The sequence below is a fragment of the Polypterus senegalus genome, chromosome 6 (genome assembly GCF_016835505.1).
Source record: "Polypterus senegalus isolate Bchr_013 chromosome 6, ASM1683550v1, whole genome shotgun sequence".
NCBI lineage: Eukaryota > Metazoa > Chordata > Cladistia > Polypteriformes > Polypteridae > Polypterus > Polypterus senegalus.
In genome coordinates this window covers 130,103,789-130,125,324 of record NC_053159.1, presented here as the reverse complement: position 1 = coordinate 130,125,324, position 21,536 = coordinate 130,103,789, and the positions used below count along the sequence as shown (strand labels likewise).

At 37.0% G+C, this 21,536-nt stretch overlaps 2 protein-coding genes across 4 annotated transcripts in view; one reads left to right on the top strand and one right to left on the bottom strand.

Annotated features, from left to right (window-relative positions):
* taok1a (TAO kinase 1a) overlaps positions 1-15,829 on the top strand; it is a 245,509-nt gene extending 229,680 nt beyond the window's left edge. The window contains exons 18-21 of the mRNA XM_039757195.1: positions 4,969-5,208; positions 6,910-7,122; positions 7,276-7,458; positions 7,756-15,829. Of these exons, the coding sequence (XP_039613129.1) occupies positions 4,969-5,208; positions 6,910-7,122; positions 7,276-7,458; positions 7,756-8,262 (1,143 nt within the window). The 3' untranslated portion in view covers positions 8,263-15,829. The remainder of the gene's footprint in view (positions 1-4,968; positions 5,209-6,909; positions 7,123-7,275; positions 7,459-7,755) is intronic.
* LOC120531616 (protein ABHD15-like) overlaps positions 1-21,536 on the bottom strand; it is a 31,090-nt gene that overhangs the window by 4,040 nt on the left and 5,514 nt on the right. Inside the window, exons 2-3 of one of the 3 annotated variants that reach the window (XM_039757199.1) lie at positions 20,647-21,218; positions 15,986-16,850 (exon numbers count right to left, since the gene is read on the bottom strand). In XM_039757199.1, the coding sequence (XP_039613133.1) occupies positions 20,651-21,218 (568 nt within the window). In that variant the 3' untranslated portion in view covers positions 15,986-16,850; positions 20,647-20,650. Of the gene's footprint in view, positions 1-15,985; positions 16,851-19,386; positions 21,219-21,536 lie in introns of those variants that run through there. The other 2 variants (XM_039757197.1, XM_039757196.1) reach the window with 2 other exon arrangements.

Genomic DNA, 21,536 nt, shown 5'->3' with positions numbered 1-21,536 from the left:
CAGCAGATCATCTTTTTCCATATTACTCTCACTGCACCACTCGGAGCAGCTGATCGGAAACAGAATTATCGGTATACAGCATCAAGCACACGCTACCTCAGCCATGCTTCCTATTTGAACTGTTTCTCACACTGCAAATGCTTCAAACCTTTCCTGTGCGGACGTCACGGTTCAGAAAGAGTTTCATCCCAAGAGCTCTAAACGCACTCAATCAAGTGCTCCTTGTAGAACTGTCTGTACTTATAAGTAGAATTACCTCACTGTAAACTTGCACTACAGTTATAATATTGCACAACCTGAGCCACTTTATAAAGCGTGTATTTACATATGATGATGATAAAATTTTTAAGATGAAATGCATTATATATATATTATATTATACAGATAAAACTTTAACTTAATTTAAATAATCAATATTGTTAATAATTAAAGGTTGTTCCTACCTCGCACTGTATGCTTCACTGGGACTGGTATGAAGGATAGAATAATTAAACATTTACTACGAAGACATTTTAATGTTCCTTAAACGTTTTGAAGAATCGGCGCTCTAAGCTTACAGATGGCTTAACGTCCATTACAGAGCTGATTGTGTGGTGATCGGTTACTTGGAGAAAGAAAAGCAAGGACAGGAATTGGAGGTTAGTATGTTTGAAAGAGACAGTACTGCAGGGGCGGCCACACCAATATATATTGAGTATAAAACAGAAAGAGAAAATAACGACACAGCTAAAAACGCAGCAGCAAATTTCAACAAAAGTTAAACACTTGTGTCATGAGCACGAGGTGGCAATGCAGTTTCCGCAACGGACGTGGCCATCCGCCGTGCATAAGATACCATATTGACTTTGGCGGGCGAAGGGGCCACCGATTCTCTGCCCAGGGTCGCCACGAGCCTAGAGCCGCCCATGAGTACTGCTGCAATAAATAATTTCATCGAAGGTCAATCAGTGTGCCATGAAACCCATGTTTAAATGTGCTTTAACTGTTATCATCATGAAAATGATATAACGTATACATCTCAGTAATTTAGTTATTCAGAGGGCTGTGATATCACGAATGTAATGGATTCTGTGTCCTGTCAGAGGAAGAGAGCCGGTTTAAGAAACACATAGTGATTCACACACACAGAGCACATAGAAGATCAAATACAAAACAAAGCATTTAACGTGCTACTTTAATTACGATGTGATTTGAGAAACTGGTTAATTAAACGATTTTAAGATGAAGTTTATGATTTTCTACTTTAATGACAAAATAAACTACGTGATTAAAGTGGAAATTTTTGAGATTGAAGTTGACATTTCATGCTTTTTCCCAGTGTGTGCCTTTTTTTTCTCTGTACCCTAATAAGCTTTCATATGACACTCAGATGGTGGGCTACGACTCGCCTTTTCACGACTACTTTGATATCTGACAACTACTTTTTTATTTCCGGCACTGTGCGACTTTGTGAACTTGAGCTTTCAAGTTTCTCCAACACGCTATGTCACTCGATCAGCTTCCTTTTGTTGTTTATGCCACTGTTTAAACCAACAAATAGTATGTTTTTCCTTTGCCTCCACTTGGTATTCGCTGAAATTCTTATATTTTCCCCTGGGCTTTTCCCATTTTCTTTTCACAGAAGGCTGAGCTTAAGGGCTATTTATATTGATTTGCATATTCAAATAGGCGTAATTATGGGAGGAGTTGGGGTGGGACAGCACACGCGTCCACAAGCGTTACTTTTCACGCTGACCGGGATTTATGTAGCGGAAGAACGCAGAAGTTGGTGAATGCACAGATTCCTGCATCTGGATTTTTCTGTGCGTAAGCACATTTCAGCTTTTGCGCTTACGTCATGTTATAGTTTGAGTTCTACGCAATACGTTAATGCATGAGTCCCCAGGAAAAGCAAGAGTTGATCTACAACACAAATGTTTCACTCTTAGACAATTTGTATATATCATGTTCAAGAGTAAGGAACTCCAAATAACTACTCATATTAGCCTCTGGTTAAAAAAAGAAGTAAAAAAGTGCTTTGATAGTTACATAATACTTCTGATACATCTAATTAACAGCCAAGGCCCCTTGTCTTACAAATTTTTCTAGGTGAAGTCAGGTAACACAGCTGGTAATTCAATAAAAGCAATAAAAAGATATTTAGATAAAGAAATAAAATTTATGTTGCCTAACTTTTAAATAGTACCTCTTTCCATTAGTTTAATCTTTCTAAGAGTTTACAGTTTATACCCTTTTTGTTATAGCCCTGCACCCAGAAGTTTATCTAAAAGGAAAAAATGAATATAAGTCACAAAAAGCCATGCCCAGGTAAATCAAAATTTAAAAGGACCCAAATGTCTAAAAAGCCAAGTACTCATAGGAAAAAGCACAATTTCTATATACAATCATCATGTAAAATTGCCAGTAATAGAATGCAGTGATAGGTGAAAGATATATTTTTTCTGTTTCTTATCCCATGTTGAGATAACAAAGAGTATATATATATATATATATATATATATATATATATATATATATATATACAGTAATCCCTCCTCGGGCGCAGGGGTTGCGTTCCAGACAAAAAATCGCGAAGTAGAAACCATATGTTTGTATGGTTATTTTTATATATTTTAAGCCCTTATAAACTCTCCCACACTCTTATAAACATTTATTGCACAGTTATACAGCATAAGCCCTGTATTCTCTTAAATATTGGGTAAGATTCATTGAAATTATGTATGTAAACACACTGTTTATATGCAGTAAAACCTAAATATTATTTTAAAGATATCAAGCGTCTCCAATATCACATATGTTACAGCCATTACGATAGACAGGCCACCAGCAATAAATACGTACAATGCAAGAAAAATTGTATACAGTAAATGTGTGTACAGTGACACTAAAAATATGTACATGTACTAAGTACTGTAAGTAGAAAATTAATTATGGTTACTCACCAACAATGACACAATGACTTGTCCGATAACGATGAGTTTAATTTTACCGCACAACAAAGGAGAGGGTTACAGCTCTTCCAAAGGAGCCTCTTCAGGCGACTGTGTAGCACCGCCGTTGTTCTTCTTCTGGCAGTCTTCAATCCAAATCCCTAAAGCAGATTCCATCCAGACTACTGCCTTATTACATTCACTTACAACTCGTTTTGCACCCTGGTTAAAAGGACACTGCGGCCGTAGATCTTATATTTTTAAATAAAAAGAATCGTAGCCTCATTGATGCCGTAATGGCGTCCTACAATGGTGTAGTTTTTCCCTTTCTTCAACATATTCAAAATGTTTACCTCTTCGGCAATCATTAACATCTTCTGTTGGTGCTTGGGCACGGCCCCTGAAGCAATTATAGCGTTTTGGAGCCATAATTAAGGGCTTGACTATGCACAAAGATAAACACAAAAGAGCACAGAAGTTAACTCTTTAGATTATATAAAAAATAAAATAAGGCATTACTAAGTAACAGAATAAAGTAAGGTTCGATGGCCAGGAGGACAGAATAAACAAAAACTCTAGAGGGCAGAAGAAAAAAAGCAAAATCTGCAGGGGTTCCGAGGCCACGAGACTGCCCAGACCCCACTGGGCATATTACCTAACATACATGATCTAAATCGGTCCTTATGGTTTTCAGGCTACACATGGAAGAATTAGATGATGATGGTCATGTGGACATCTGGCCTATGATCCATCAATGCAAGGACTGTATGCAGCCTCCACAAAAAAACAGAAAAAGAACAGCAGAGAAAGTAGGGTTTAGTAAGGATCGCGGAGCCATGATAAAAATAATGAAATGCATATACAGGATATCAGGGTTACATTAAAATGAAGCCATAAGAAAGCCATATTTAAAAAGGGTTTTTAGCAGTTTAAAATTTTAAAGTGCTCCACTATATTAGCATTGCGAGTTGCCATTGGTAAGGTATTACAGGTTTTAGGTGCATAACAGCAGAAGGTCACCTCACCGTTTCTTTTAAGTGTAGCTCTTGTAATTATAGTCAGACAATCATTTGAAGACATAAGGTTATGAATTGGAGTGTAAGTCATTCTGAAATATAGGATGGAGCAACCATCCATCCATGTCAACCATAAGCAGTATTTTAAAATCAATTCTAAATAGCACAGGTAACCAGTGTAGTGACTTTAAAACTGGAGAGATGTGCTCAAGTTTTCTTTTTATAGTTAAGATTCTGGCAGCTGCATTCTGCACTAATTGCAATTAATTGATGTCTTTTTTGGATAGTCCTGTAAGGAGTACATAACAGTAATCTAGTTGACTAAAAACAAAAGTGTTCAGCACCTTGCAAAGTTATAAGGGATCTAATTTTTCCTATATTTCTTAAGTGAAATAGTGCTGTCCTAAGTGATGGGATTAATATGTGATTTACCTCTGTCTTGACTTTTAAGCCTAATGGATCAAGTTTATTTCTGATATCCTCATTCTATCCATTTTTGCCAATCTTTAAGATTTCTGTTTTCTCCTTATTTAGATTTATTTAAATAAGAATCAAAATGCTGAACTTAGTACATGTGACAGTAATGGCCCTATAGCATGTAGTATTGATCTCATACATCTGTAGTGCTTATTGTGGGTGGAAAAGTTATTGCAATGCAAGTTAGGCGAAGAAAAGCTGTAGTGATGTGGATAATCCCAACCACAGTGCTTATCCATATGTTACTAATTTCTTGATGTAGTAGCTATTGCCCTTAGTAATGTAAATGCAAAACAAAGTAAAGGGAGTTTTAACTCTCAATCTTTAATGGTGTATTGCAAAAGGGGTTAGTTTAGGCTTAAGACACAGTGTGGTGTGGTGCTTTAATAATCGTAATGCTAAATCCTACTTGTAGGTAGAAATTATATTTAATGCATATTATAATTTTTGTTTTAACCATGAAATATTAAAAGGTACTTAAAAAGAATCTCAGACTCTGTGTTTCTGATAGACTAATTTATTACTTGCACTTTTCCTTTATTTAGGAACTGAACAAGCGGCAGACACAGAAAGATCTTGAGCATGCCATGTTGCTGCGACACCATGAGTCAATGCAGGAATTAGAGTTCAGACACCTGAATACCATCCAGAAGATGCGCTGTGAATTAATCCGCTTACAACATCAAACGGAACTCACTAACCAGTTGGAGTACAATAAGAGAAGAGAGCGAGAGCTACGGCGAAAACATGCAATGGAGGTCAGACAGCAACCGAAGAGCCTGAAGGTACATGCGTGTTGCTTTTGTCCAACATTGTTCCTTGTCACATGCCAGACTCTTTAGAGAGTTAATGTTTTGTTAATTAAGTATCTGCACATGGAGGTCTTGTTTTCGTTTCAGTGTCTTATCTAGGCAGTCCCTTAGCCTTTATGGTTCTGGATTATCCATCAGTGTGGCCACTTTCTCTTGTACCATAAACTATAAATGGACAACAGATGAAAAATAATTGATTAAAACGAAAACTTAAATATATAGAGGGAAAGTGGGCTGTCATATATATAATGAAATGTCTTTATTGTATGAAAAATTGCAACAAATTAAATTTCTTAAACAGTTATCAAGTGAAAAAAATGAATTTAAATCATGTAGTGTTTTTAATCCAATTTTATGTCGCAGTCATAAATTATAATCTAAAAAGTTAAACAGTAAAGGCAGCTTTTGTATAAAATATGACGTGTATCTCATAACATTATGATAAAGCAAAATTTCCTTTACTAGATGTTTATTTTCTGTGTCCTGTATTGAATCAAGTTGTAATGCTGCTGTTGGAAACTCTTCGTTGTAGACTTACGTGAAAATTGTTAATTGATACTGTAAATAAATAATATTTTATTCAAGTAATGATCTGTATATTCCTGCTTCTTGTTAGAAGTGGTATTATAATTGAAACGTATCGGACAGAGTTACTGCTACCTGATCTGTGTCTTAAAAATAGATGAAGTCTAATAGGTTAATTCAGTGGTATCTGATAGCAGATATTTGTTGAAATCTGTTAGTTGATGTAATAGATGTATGATTACCAGTAGTTTTCCTTTACAGTAGTTGCACGTCTGATTTTAAATTCAAGAGGTGTAATAAATGATTGTGAAAGCATCTAATTGTCAGTTGCATGTGTGCTCATTACAACTTATTTTCTCATAAATGCCGATTTATTTTATAAAAGAGAAACAAAATATAGTAAGATACTCATAATGAATATATTTGGTATATTTAAATTAAAAATACATATTTAAAATTAAAAGCAAAACTATAGTTGAGATATGTTGCAATAAAAAGTTTCAGCTGTTGTTACTTCCAGAATCAAGACTGTACAAAATCGTTACTGGTGTAGAAAAGGAGAAAAAGGTTTAGCCTGCTCAGGTTCATAAAGTTATCTTAATTATTGCAGGCTTAGGTTTTGAGTTGTTCAGCCTCATGTCTATTAACCTTAGTGTTTAGGCCTTTTGTTAGAATGAAAGATTCTGTTTTGTAATTCCCATTATTTTATTACTGAAAAGGTTAGAGCTTTACTGAATAAGGTGTCTAATTCCTTGGATTGTGTATAGAAGAAAATTCTTATTTGAAGTTTTAGCAGTGGTTATTCTACTCATATGGCTGCTGCCAGAAAGGATTAGTAACACTAGCGGAAACAATTTTTAAAATGAAGGAATATCCAGCATTGTGAGACAAAGCTGTAGTCAACACTTGGATTGTACAGTATGATGTAGCGGTCAATGTTGAAGCAAACTGGGAGAATAAGACCTAACAGAAATAGTCTTAAGCTACAGACAGTAGCATGTCATGCTTCATTTTTAAAGTTTGTATTTACTTGACTGATTGCTAATTAAGAGTAGATTTTACACTTATATGTAAAAAGCAAGTTTTAATACATAACTGTTTTTTTTTTACTCTACTCTGTGTCATCTTTCTATCTGATTTATATTTCAGTCAAAGGAACTGCAGATAAAAAAGCAGTTTCAGGACACATGCAAAATCCAGACCCGACAATACAAGGCTCTTCGTAATCACCTTCTGGAGACAACTCCTAAAAGTGACCACAAAGCTGTACTGAAGAGGTTGAAGGAGGAGCAGACTCGAAAGTTGGCCATCCTAGCTGAGCAGTATGATCACAGCATCAATGAAATGCTTTCGACACAAGCGGTAACTTTTATATTGGTTTTAAAAATAAAAGAAAGGATGAATGAATATTTGTTATAGATGAAATTAAAACTTGTTAACTACCTGCTTAATAGTACTGCGAACCTTTGGTTCAAATAGCCCAGCCTGTTAAGTAACATTTCTCTTCTCTTGCAGCTTCGTTTAGATGAAGCTCAAGAAGCAGAATGTCAGGTACTGAAGATGCAGTTGCAGCAAGAACTTGAGTTGCTGAATGCTTACCAGAGTAAAATAAAAATGCAAACGGATGCACAGCATGAGCGAGAGCGCAAGGACCTGGAACAGAGAGTATCATTACGTCGAGCACTGCTCGAACAAAAGGTTTGTTCACAGGTGTTGCAGTATAGCTAAAGAGTAGCATTGTTTGTTTTAGTCCCACCCTCACTACTACAAGCACATGTGGTGTATGGCAGTCATGAACTATGTTTTGTTTCCCTCTAGGGCTTAAATTACTTTCTAAGCCCTACATTGATTGTTTGATAAAACTAATTCACATTACATACTTGTCAAAATACTTTAATTTAGTTTTCACGGTTAGGATAAATGTGCTTAATTCTATTATGAATTGCTTCCTTTGGCTTTAACAAAATATTGTCTATTTTCTCTTTAAACTTTCAGATTGAAGAGGAAATGTTATCATTACAGAATGAGCGCTCAGAACGGATACGTAGTCTTCTGGAGCGGCAGGCACGGGAAATTGAAGCTTTTGATTCTGAGAGCATGCGTCTGGGCTTCAGTAATATGGTGCTGTCTAACTTGTCCCCTGAAGCCTTCAGCCATAGTTTCCCAGGGGCCACAAGTAGTTGGTCTCACCACCACCACCCGGCCAGCACCCAGGGGCCACCCTGGAGCGGGAGTGGTCACCATCACCACCCCATGCAGGGTCAAGGAGGAACGCCCCAGGCCTGGGGACACTCTGTGCAGGGTGGAGGCCCCCAGCCCTGGGGTCACTCTTCTTCAGGGCCCCTAGGGGCTGTACCAAGGGCAGGGAGTGGTATGGGGGTGCGGAATAGTCCCCAAGCACTAAGGCGAACTGCCTCTGGGGGGCGCACAGAACAGGGCATGAGCAGGAGCACAAGCATCACCTCACAAATATCCAATGGATCACACCTGTCCTACACGTAAAATCATTTCCTAGGTAAAATGCCAGCAGCCATCATTGGAGCTTGGAGTAAGGGGAGATGATGTGTAGGGTGGAAAAGGAGCTGGGAATGGGGCTGCCATCTTTTTTGAGTATTTGCTTAGTTTGCACGCATTTCTATCTTTAAACTAATAAGCATAGCACACTACTCCCATACTGTAATATTAACTTAAAAATGTTACTTTTCTACATTTCATAAATTACTCCCTTTTCACTAATAAAAACTCGCAACCTTAACATGGCTGGTTGATTTTAAGTGGGAAGGAAAGGGCAGATAGATGGCAAAGAACCCATGTGTACATACCTCACTACTGTAATTTAAAGATAGTAAATATTTTTAATTATTTTTTTTAGTGCCCTGTGACATTTTACACATGCATTTTACTTACATAGGTATTTAAGCACTTTACCCCATTTTGGCATCAGAATAAAGTTGAATTTCTAATAAGTTTAAAAACAGTACGTTTTCACATAGTGGCATAAACTCTTTGTGAATTTCTATTATGTTCTGTGACAGATTAATGAAATCAATAATATTTTTCAGTGTCAATAATTGCACAGTATTGCATTATTAATAATTGTAACACATTCGTGCCAAAACAGTTATTTCAGATAGCAGAACATAATTTAATGCAGTGTTTGCAGCATTTTTGAGTTTAAACTTGCAGTACTGGAAAAAAAGACAATTAAACTTAGTTGTTTGGTATTCTTTTGTCATGTTGGTATATTTATATCTGTTTGAGGCATTATGCAGGTGGCACAAAGGTGTATGGTTATGCGATTACTATCCTTCGAGTAATAAAGTATAAGTTTTGTTTTCAAATGGAGATGTTTTTCTAAAATCAGTTTGCATATGGAAGAATGGTTGTTTATTTAGTTTTAAGTCAAAAGCCTGTATTGATTTATTACCATTAACATAGAAAACTTGAATGCCCTTTATTCTTTATTTGAAATTTTTAAGTTCCTGTTTATTAAATAAGGGTTTGCTGTTTATACCTATAAAGAAAGTGAGCATTATGAATGTTAGATAATAAACAGTTGCATGCCATTATTTAGTGTAATTTCTTTCCATCAGATCACATTTTTCCTTAGAAAATTTTTATTGTGGCTGATAATTGTGCAGAAAGGCTTTTTAAATACTGTACCTTATCACAGTCTTCTGACATTTTTCAGAAACATTGTGCCCTTTATTATTGATGTTATCACTGATAACATTTTAACTGCTGCAACATCCATGGTTTTTGAACAAACTTAGAGGCTTAATAATAATTTCATGATTGTCTAGTCAGAATACTTTAAGTGACTGATACACTGTTATTTTAATGTATATTAATATTACCAGTAGTCGGGTTGGATTAGGATGCTAGCTTTATTGTATTTACAAGAGGTCATTGGGGAACCACTCCCTTAACAATATTGTACTTAAATTTATTTTCCCAAAACCTTCATTATTTTTTTGAAAGGAGATGGTTCTTGAAAAAATATTCACTATACATTAGGAAATGAAGAAGTTACTATTTTTGTTGCATTTTACTTATAGTCCCACAAACACATAAAATGTAATGTAAAGAGGGGCATTCATTTTTAACCCCTTTCTAAGTAAATAAATATTTTTTATGTAGGAGTTTGTCTTTATAACTATAAAGACATTGTTCTTTTCACTTCAGATATAGTTCCAAGACTTTTTTTCTTATCCATCTGCCCATAACACTTTGCAGAGTATTGTGACAGTTTGGAATTTTGTAATGTTGAAATGTATGTCCGGTACTGTAGAATTATATAAAAATTTTAAAAGTTTGGAATATATTGGATTTCCTGGAAACATAACGCTCAAGTAAAACAGATGGCAGTTGCTGTTTTTAGTTATTTAAGCTGATGTAGGGCTAAAACAACTGCCATACCCCAGTAGTTCTTTAGTGTCATTGTTTATTTAAGTTAAGCAAGTTTTCTTTTAATATTCCACTTAATATTGCACCTCGGCTGATGACACCAGAGTTCATTAAATGAGACCCATAAGAATGTTTGTTCGTTGATGCCCAGGGTGTTAGTCTGTAACTGATATTTTGAAGAGCTTAACGGATTGGGTTAGGATAATGATGCTTTGAATGGATGGGAAAGAAGAAGAAAGTAACTGATTGCATCAAGCCGGAAGTTTAGTTTTTTAGTACTGTGATTCCATGGGAAATAGTAAATTTGGCACTGGTTGTATGTTTGGCATATATATATATATATATATATATATATATATATATATATATATATATATATATATATATATATATACACACACCATGTTACAAAGAAAATCTGCATTTTATAAGTTTGCTACCACAATGCATTACCTAAAAATGTTTAGAATGTATGTTTAAATGTATGAGTTCAGTGGTCCAAATCAGTGCAGTATTGCTTGTAAATTTCATTTTGATAGAAGAAAATATAATTTAAAATTTTGGCTTTCCTTGTTTGTGTCATTAGCAGTTTAATTCATTTTGCTGAAATTCCCAAGGACATGTTGTTTTTCATTAACCAGGAAGGTCATTGATAATTTTCTTTACATTTAATGTTTTTTCCTTAAACATTTTCTGTTGCCTTTTGCAGACTATCTGTAATGAACTCTTTAACTTAATTAGTTTTAATGTACTCTGGTACAAACATATCAGATGTGGCTGTGAATCATTTTTAAGTTTGTGTCTTGTCATTGTGATCATAGACATTAAAAAAGACTTTATTTATTAAAGTCATTTGTATTTAAGAAACTAAGGCCCAAAAACTTCAAAGCAAAAGTGTTTATTACCTCATATTTCACCTTCTAGGATTTTCAGTTTTGTTTTTGCTTTCCCATATTAATCTCATAATCACTACTTGTATGTCATTTTTCTAACTTGTTCTTATAATCAGCTACTGAATACTTTCCATTTTATTAAATCCTTTTGGGTTTTACGTTACTGAGAGAATTTTATGTCTACTTACTCTATAGCACTGCTTAAAATCAAGCCTGTATTTCCTTAAGTTTCTTTTAATAATTGTTTTACAGCATGCCTTTCATTTTTCTAGTCATATCTTGTATTAAGAACAAAGATTTGTCTCTGCAGGATCAGTAAATAGTGAACAGTTTACAAAACCCTCGTTCTTTTCAATTATATGTGCAAAATTCGGTAAAAGACTGTCATACAGAATTGTCTATTTTTAATGCAGGGATTGTAAAATTTGATATTAGGCAAATTTTTACTGAAATTATGCTTTCTTAACTGCACATCAATACTTAAATGGTATGAGTATTTTTTTACTGCTTTTTTAATGTGCTGAGATGTATTCAGAGTGACAATTAAGATGTTTAATTGTAAATATGTATAAAAGACCATATTTCATTTAGCTAGCCACGTCTTCAGAATCTCCTAAAATATTAGTGGGTCTTGATGGGTGCTAACTCATGTTGGTCTTATTTTGGCTAATGGTAAGACATTTTTTCTAAATGCTTAAGGCAGTCCTTAGGAGCAGCTTATTTATTTTATGGGATCAATCACATATTTTTAGCAGACATAGTGTACCACAATTTATCCTTGTATAATTTTGGCTCCCAGAGTAGTACACCAAGCTTGTTAGAAAATTTTGGCTGATTGCACTTTGTTTTGTGTTTTTTCGAAAAATAAGTTGCAGTTGAAAATGATCCCTTAAAGACATTTGTAAAGGTCTGTTTTAAAGATCTCTATGATGTCTGTTTTTTTTATGTTTGATCCTGTAGCCCTCCCATCTGACATTCTTATTTTCTGTATTTGATTTTTCTCAGCATTGATATGTTTCATTCAAGTTGTTTCAAAGCTTATGTCAAGATTTTTCTCCCCCATATGTTTGGTAATGATGGTAAGTAGTTGAAACTTTCTAACAGTTCAGACCCTCCCCTTTTTAAAAAAAAATATATTTTTACAATTTTCATTTGTACTTTTATCTTTTTTTTTTTTTCATACTTGCCATTGGATTGTCTGCTTCCCACAACATAGTTCACATTGGTATAGTGGTATACTGAGCTATTGAATGATTTTCCAATGTACTTTTTATATCACCATACATGATTTTACATTACATTTTCTTTACCTCAAGTTTTTTGTATTCTTCATTGACATGCTCATTAATTTGTTAAGCTGTAATTATATGAATAAAGTGTGTATTTTTTTAATCCATAGATAAAATTTAAATTTTAATGAATCAACATTAAAACAAATATGAACTTTGCTAATTCTTTGCAGTAGAAGTAAGCTGGTAGTTAGAATTTGAGGGGGAAAAAGATTATATAAATGGAAGAAGGTTTGCAACAAGCGTAGTAGTACTAGCACAGGTGTCTCACGGTTGAACCATTGAAGAAAAATGAAAAGTGAACACTTGATACCTGTGTAGTGATGTGAGATGGCATGAAGTTCCTGATCTTAAGCACAATTCTTCTAAAAGTCAATTACAGTTAACAGATGCCTCCAACAGTTACTTAACAGTAATAGTGAGAACTCAAATAGCGTATTATCACCAGTAAATATTTCTCAGAGCACTGGTACTATAAATCATACAGTGCTGACCAAATTAGGCTAACATTAAAAAAGTTACATTTTTAAGTAGATATTAAATTTGCTTATATGTTATTATTTTCCTGCTCAGCCATGAACAAGCACTTTCTGAAAGAAAATGTGCTACATTTTTGGCATTAGACATTTAAAGGAGTATGTACAAAAGGCTGACAGTGAAGCAAAACAAGTCTGTGGTTGTGTCAACTTGAATTGCCAGTTTGAAATCTTATGCCAAAAAGGAAGGAAAAAAAACAAAAGTCTTAAAAAATAAAAGAAGACCGCCTTTGCCATGTATAGGAGATGAAGGTAACTAAAACAGATGAATGTGCACACCCCGTTGTCATGCTGATGCCAAAAATACAGTATAAAGTTTAAAAATGTTTATTTTGACGTTCATTTTTTTAATTAAACACAAACCTCCTTATAACTCTTTACTTTTAACTGACTTTACTGTGTACTATTGTATTGTAAGTTATTTTTTATTTACTAATTGTGAACATGCTTGCAAGCTAGACAGTTGATGGCATACAATGAAGCTCATGTATTGTCCCAGGTGTTCTTCAGTGGTGCTGCTTTTGGTGTTCCCATTCCCATGTTCATTTCTCCCCAATGCCAAATGTTCATTGGCACAAACTGTGACTTGAGTGTGCTGTTGGGTTTGCCAGATGTGTTGCTGTGCCCCTGCTGTGCTCCTGCTAATTTCTGGCAAAATATATGTATGTATAATGTATCCTGAATGCCACATGTGCACAGATAAAGAGGAACATGCAATTAAATATATAAAAAAGAAAGTTTTGATGAATCTTGGGATATTTGGGGTGGGTGTATAGGAAATGTTTATATTGTACATTTAGAAATAAAATAAATAATTAAAATCCAAATAACTGCTTGTATTGTGAAGAAATTAAACAAAAATACTTTGGTTTCTAACATTAATATTGAAAAGCATAATTATTCTATAACATGTAGTCAGTTGCTGGGTTAGGGAAGGATGTGTGGAGTTGTGCAATGACAAAATCAGCCCAAGACGTGCTTGTTAGCAGCTCATGGTGCAAATTTTCTACATCATTACGTTTTTTGTTTCACAGTTGTTCACTTGCACCATGCTTTCATTTTTCACATTTATTGTTCTGGTTATGTCATTTTAGTTTTCATGCCTTCAGTGCTCCCTTTTTTATGTATTTTACTTGTTTTTCGCCAATGTTCAGTATAAATACTGTACACCAAAGTCAAAGACTATTTTGCCAGTATGTGACCCAGAAGAGAAAAATGTAAAAACTGCCTCTTAATGTGATTTTGGTGTATTTTATTTCATTTGTATAAAGGGGAGAAGCATTCGTCTTGAAATGTCAAAAGTTGAAGATGTTAAAAAAAAAAAATGTACATTTCTCAAGTGGTGGCCTGATACCCATCAGAATTGTTTGCCAAAAAGGTGGATGTTTATCATCATCAACATTTAGGTACACACTCCTGAAATTCAGCCTGATTCTGTACATGAATTGACCATTAAACCTTGGTAAATAATGGATAGCTGTTGATATAAATGTCAAATTTATCAAACACAGCAGTGAAGGATATCTCATGTAGATGGTATCAATCAATATTTTTTATAGCACCTGTCCATGCAAGCACTTTGACATGTTCCTTCCATTTCTTTTATGTACAATTTATTTTTGAGAGGTGGATCTCATTTGTTTATTTAGGACTTGGCTTGTAATATTAAATTAGGACACAAACATCAGGCGAACATCGACGTCATTATTAGGTAATACACTATTAAATAACAACACCCTGATAAGTAAATCTAATGACGTTGTGCAAATTGATGTGGAATTTTCATCCCTACCTTGCAATTGGAGCATGGTAAATATATAATATATATAACATTTCAAAATAAACTGAACTAGAGAAACATTATAAATTTCCATTGGTAAGCATGACTTGATCTCTGCCAGTTTTTGATGCCTTGGGTACTTCATTCGTTTGGCTAAATTAACACCCTTGAATCTTCTGAAGCTGCCAAATTGTAGTACATAGCCCCTTTTCCTTAAAGATGAGTAAAATATGTGCATTTTTCAGGTGGCGATTGGCACCTGCTTGCTGCCCTCAGAGGACCGGTTATTTATTTTTAATCTTAGCTTATCTTACTAACCTTATTGACTAGAACAGTTGTCAGTTCTGAACCTGGCAGTTTCCACTATAATGAACAATACACCAGTCTCTTGGGGAGTGAATACCTACATATGAAATACATCAAGTTAAATGTACTAGTTATACATTTTGGCATTTTGCCTGTTAAATGATATAAAACAAGTAAAAGTCTTAGTGGTTGTTTTTTGTTTTATGCCATTTGATACTTTATTTGTAAATAGTGACAGGTTTGGTGGCCAGGTCCTAAGTAATTTTCCTTTTATTATCATTTTGCACATGCCACTTCTCTCCACGTACTCCTGGACCTGTATGGCTTTGGGTGCAGCAGCAGATGTATATTTATTGGCATGCTTCCATCCTTGAGCTTTCACTGCCTGGCACACCTGCTGCTCTTATCGTAAGTACTTAGTGCCATGATAGGTTAAAGTACAGATTTTTTTTGATTTTTTTTTTATAGAACAATGCCACGTTTTTTAACCACTGTTAATTGACATATGAGAATGTGGTGATTCAAAGAACCAATGTCGATTATCGGCTTTCTCCTTACGATGCTTAGCACTTGAATTTCTGAATGGCCAAGAGACCCCCTTTTTTGCTATCTGCATCAACAACCTCCACCCCTCCCAGTGAAATCTCCAGCTGATCCAAGAATTGTCTCTATATAGTACATATGTCAGTATTCTGAGATTCTCCTGGTTTAAAACACATTGCAATCCATATATAACATGTATTAATTGTATAGATTGTGAAGATGTAACTGAGTGTCAGGATGAAAAAAAAAACCTTTAGGGTCATATGTAATATTTTGTTTGTAATTATCCTTTGTATCATTTACGAAGGGATATTGGACAAAAAAAAATCAGCTGTAATAAAGTAATTTTAGTATAAAATGTGATCTGTCTTGTTTCCAGTTTGTGCTGTACTTTTACATCTGTTGCACATCTTAGATTTTGTTTAATGTGACAGAGCAGTTGTTTTATATATAAGAACAAGAATGGACATCCTTGAAAACAAATGGTGATGTCTACATACGTGAAAGCTTCAGAAGGGGACCTGTGATGGAGTAGCTCCATATCCACGGCTGTTTCCTGCCCAGCTTGCTGCTAGGATTGGCTCCAACCCTTCCAACCTGCCCGGAGCCCAGACCAGGATGTATTGGGTTTGAAGATGTCACATGACTGGCGTATACCCAAAGCGTGGGATCAGGTAGGTCAGTACTGTAATCTGTGTGGAATCGGGTATAGAGAATGAAGTGGGAAAACATTTCAGGGGTGCAGTGGAGCTTTGCACAGCCGTCTGCAAAGAGAACATTCTTTTAAATGGGAAGATAGTGTTGTGGCATTCTGTAGAAACCATCTCCTTGTAATGCTCACTACAACGTGTGTCACAATGCAGCTTAATATTGATACAACTTTTTTCTCTTCAACACTTAAAATATGTAAAAAGAACCTAATTTACACTAAAATCTTCTGGAATTGTAATTTTACATTTTAATTGCAAGTTAAAAGTTCATAAAACATGTAAGTGTTACGATGCCTGTGACTTCCAATGTGTAAACAATGGCGTTGATCACCGAATTCTGCCAGTTTTGTTGCATTTCCACTTGCTCATTGAGTTATTTACTGATCGCCCCATAATGCTTTGCGAGGCCAATGTCCTCTGGAGCTGTAACAGCCACCTCTCCATCCCGGAGTATGTAATGCTGATAATTAGCCTCACAGACACCGTGGAACGAGTTATCTGTGCTTGTAGCCAAATGTGCAGCTTGGTCTTCGACTTCCATGTCAACATAAGAAAGCACCTGCCCTGTGCGGCGAGAGTGAAAACAAACCTTGAAGGAGTGCGACACCCAAACACCAGAGTAGACCCTATGAAATAATAATAATAATAATGAAAGGTTTATTACTATTTACAATATGTTTCTTTTTTGATAGAAGTAAAAATGCAAAACATCAGCACAAACGGTTTGGAGAGCCTTCAACGCGACTTCAAAAAATAGAATGAGCCAGCCGTTACAGTCGTGAACTTCATATTTTTTTTCTGACTTTTGACTATGATTTTGGCATATCCACTTTGTTTTTACGAAATATATGGTTGTGAGTCTTTGACTGTTCTTTCTTCTTTGATCTCATGGAGGCACGGTGGTGCAGTGGTTGGCACTGTTGAGATTATCTTTTTGGCCGCAATTATTGGTCCAGAATATTTGGCACCCATTTCAGTAGCCCTCAGACATTTTAAAGACGACTGCATCATTATGATCCAGTCAAATCTAGTTCAGTTAGGCCTTCCCTGTTGACGTTAATGCAGTTTGTCAAGTTCGGTGAATATTGCGAACACTCCTGTGATTTCGGGAAGCTCACGGCAAAGCGAACTGTGCAATGTTCATTCATCACTAGTAGCCAACTGAAAGTATATCATGTCATGAATACCAAGCCGTGAAAGGAGGTGTGTGTGTTTCTGCAGGAATTAAAGTTAGGTTTTCAGATTGAGGAGGTCATGTTTATAGTTTAATCTCATTGCAATGTTTGTGATGGAGCCACAGGCATACTGAGTGTTAACTCAATATTTTTAATATTAAATTAAAATAATGATGTGCATTTATATTATAAAATAACACTCTTCCCTTTAAGGTTAACCTTTTAATTCTGAGGTTTGTTTACTCCTAGTAACATTCATTGGTAGCTTTGCAAAGTGAAAATGTGCTTTGACGAATATTTCAAGCCCTAGCTGACTTGAGTACTGAAAATCTCATCTGTTTAAAATCAGAGTCGCTTTGTGTGCCAAGTGGAGTTTAGTTAATTATTGTGTCTTGTTTCATTTTTAATCACAATATGCAGTTAGTTCATCACTTCCACTAGCATGAATGTCTCTCTGTTATAATAAAATGGGACGCGACATAACACTTCCATAGAGTCTGAGCAGGCTGCCCTCCCTGCTCCAAGGCCGAGGTGGCGTGAAACGCATCTCACATCAGCTCGATTTGGACACTAAACCAGTTTTCCAAGGGTATTCTTACCAGGACCCTAATGTTCCCAAAAACTGTAAGATCACTAAGCCAGCACACCTGTTGTGCCAAGGCCATAAAGAGGGGAGGGGGTGCTTTCAGAAATAAAACCAAATGAGGAGTTGTATATGTGTTTGTGAATGATACTGGTGCCACATACTGGCCGATATCACACACAGACTGGGCTTTCTGGGCCTCTTGATCCTAAACTTCACATTGTCTTAAGTGGGCTTTTCACATAGTAAGATTCTGAATTCCCCCACCGCTGTGCCTTTACAAGTACCAAGGACTTGGCGCTACTAGAAACTCTCAGCACTGACCAGCACTGGACGGTTTGTCAGCTGCAGGTTAGGGTGAGGGCCGAGGGACAAGGCCATCGCCTGGCTTCCCTTCCTCGTTTGGGGATGGAAATGAGTGGTGAATACTGAGAGAGTGCAAAGAATAAATGTAATGCTGTCTCGCCTAGGGGTTGTGCCTGCTGCTTGCCAGGTTAGGCTCCAGCTACCCCACAACCCTGCTCAGGACTGGCAGCTATTGTGTGCCACTGATTCTGAATGAGGGGGTGTGAAGGGCAGAGAACGGAGGCAGTGCATAGCGAAACAAACGAACAGTGCAGTTCAAAATGTCGCTCTTTTGAGATATGCTTAAGAGTTCATATGCATTTTCAGATATCTAAAGTGTAATTCATGAAATTTAAAAACTGCTCATGTTTTCAATATGTATTCCTGTCATTTTAAGATCTCCTGAAGTGCTTAAGAGACATTGACTCATATTTGAGATACCTGAGAATACATAGGTACAGTATATGAAATACATTTCAACATATTTTAAAAAGGACGTTATTTCAAAATAACAATATCTGATTCAGATATCAAAGGTTCCATTAAAGATGCTTCGGATGTGCTTGTCTTGCTTATGTCACTTGGACAGCTCATTTAAACTGAGTGGGGAGCCACATCTCTGAAAGCGATGAGATTTTTACAGCAAATGGTTCTGAGTTACTGAGAGAACTGGTGACTTGAAATGCACAGGAGATCACTTTGAGAAGTCCGAATGTATTGAAAAGATTTCAGGGCCGCACAATGGAATGTCTTCGAATGGCGGAGTCGGCTCCGGCCCTAAATCTAACTGGACGGGCATTTCACGAACTCAAGACGGCAACAAGCCCCCAAAATAAGTGGGAACAGTAAACGGCGAAAGTCCAGGCCTGGCAGAGCATCACTAGGGAGGAAGACTGGCATGAGGGGTGAGGCGATGAGGTGTTTCATACAAAATGAGAGTTAAGTGTGAACTGTAAGAGTGGCATACACGTCTCATTTGGAGACCTGCCGTGTTCTCGATCTGTTCTGATAATTTCGCTGATTAATTTGGACGCCTTCTTGTTTTCCAGGTTATGTAAGAAAAATATGAAATAATCTGCCCTCTTAAAAATACCTTCAGAGTATACCTGCTGGAAGAGTGATGTGTATATCAAATGACAAGTTTATGTACTGCCTTTAAGTATTTAAGTAAGAAATACAAATATTTCTCTTTTTAAAAAAAGTTTCAGATATCTCACATCTGCAGTTTGCACCATTTGACCGCGCTGAGCGTCAGAATGGCACTTGTGTATATAAATGCGACAGGTCGGTGCCTGATACTTGTGCTCTTTTATACAAACCGTACTGTATATAAATGGATGGCCATTTTGTTCATTAATGGACTGATATTAAGGCGCTCGTGCCAATGTCAGTGTGATACGGTGCCAGTGTGTGTGTGTCATCCGAAAGGGCAGGTGGCTTCACAGAGAGGCCATGCAGGATAAGCGTTTGTGGATGACATGTGTTGATTCAGGCCTACTATGGACCTGGGGTGGCATTGTTCATCATGCCAGCCCTGACCGACTGCAAAGGATTTCTAACAACGTGGGTCCTTTAAGGTAACGTTAAAGCGCCCAGTTACTTTTGTTCCCTTAGGTGGGCGGTGGGCTATATAATAGAAATGCCGCAGTCCCCCCCAGCAGGTTGCTGTTCTTATTTACAGTTAAGTGCTCGCCATTTAATGCTGAACGCCCTCCACTGACGCTCACGTCCATCGTTTCATTTCAGTGCCAGGACACTCGAGTAGAGCTGCGGTTAACATTGGCTGCTCGGCCTATGCTGATGAGAGGACCAGGCGCTCAATCTGTAGTCCGTGTTTAATATTAAGAATTCAAAGTGAACCTGTGACCTGTCTTATGTATTTTAATTTGTACTTTTGGCTTTGGCAGTTTCTTTCCAATGCAAAGAGTGTAATTATATAAAGTACACATTACTGCCCCTTCCTTCACCATGAGAACAGCTCCTACAGGGGGCACACTTTGTTGTAAACCTGCTGTTTGACTCTCCGTCCGCATAGGCACGACCCGCAGGTTGGCAAGTCATTCAGGGTTCAGTGGCATATGAGCCCTGCATGCCAGCAGGAAGCTTGGTGGAAAGTGAACTCCTTAAGGCGCCGAGCGACTAACCCTTTTCACCGTTCTATTTAAGTTCACCCCCAGGAAGCTGTCCCCTCCAGCACTGCATCTCTGCTGCCACACCACCGGCCATTCGAAGCTCATGTTTCTGCTCAGTGCCAGAGGTTTAACAAGAAGGAACTTTACGTCCACATCCAAATTCACATAAGAGGTGCAGCTTGCTGACCTGCTCAGCGTGTGTATGACCTCTGCCAGCTGAACAGATCCTCTGAGCTGAAGGATACTGGCAGTGCCCGACGAAGAGGTGGGTCTCTTTGCTGCACTGTGCCTCTGCGCCGGCGTGGCAACAAGGTGGCTGTCCTCCTTCGAGGGGACCCAGAGCTCAGTGGCCGTCTCTCCTCCATTCTCAAGAATTCGGCCACTCCGCGGAAATATTCCAAAAGCAGCGCTTGGCTCCAGCATTGCACTGACCCGTTGCTATCTGGCGAAAATCCACAGTGTCCACCCATGCGTGTCAGCACCAAGAAAAAGTAAGGGCTGCTCTCGAACAGCTCAAAGGGCACCGACAGTGCAGGATCGCCTCTGATGGGATCGTCCCAGCTGCACAGGCACAACACTGGCACGGCCACCTCGTCTGCATCTCGAAGGGGCTCGTTTTTCTCCCAGTAGCTCTCCCAGTTTAGTTTGGGCACATTTTCTGAGCTGTGACCACAGAACAAGATTTCTTCAAACTGCTGGAGGGAAGAGCAACTTAGCAGACGATCAACATCCAGAACTTGACTGAGTGCTGTGGCGTACCTGCGGAAATAAGACGTCGTCACTTCATTATTGTGCAACAGGTGAGGCTGGCCATTATTTAGGAGTGATCCTGAAATTAATTCACAGTACAGTATCTCGAAGTGCAGTTCTGCTTTTCACGTAATGGAAACGCGTTTTGAAATATCTCAAAATAAGATCCTGTGCCCTTGAGGTCATCTGCAGTATGCGTTTCAGGGCATCTCAGCGTGATTTTTTTTTTTTTTTGAGCACATCTCAGATGCATTTGGGGAATCTCAAGCTGAACATATTAAGATATTTGAAAAGGATTTTTTTTTTTTTTTTAATTGAACTTATAGT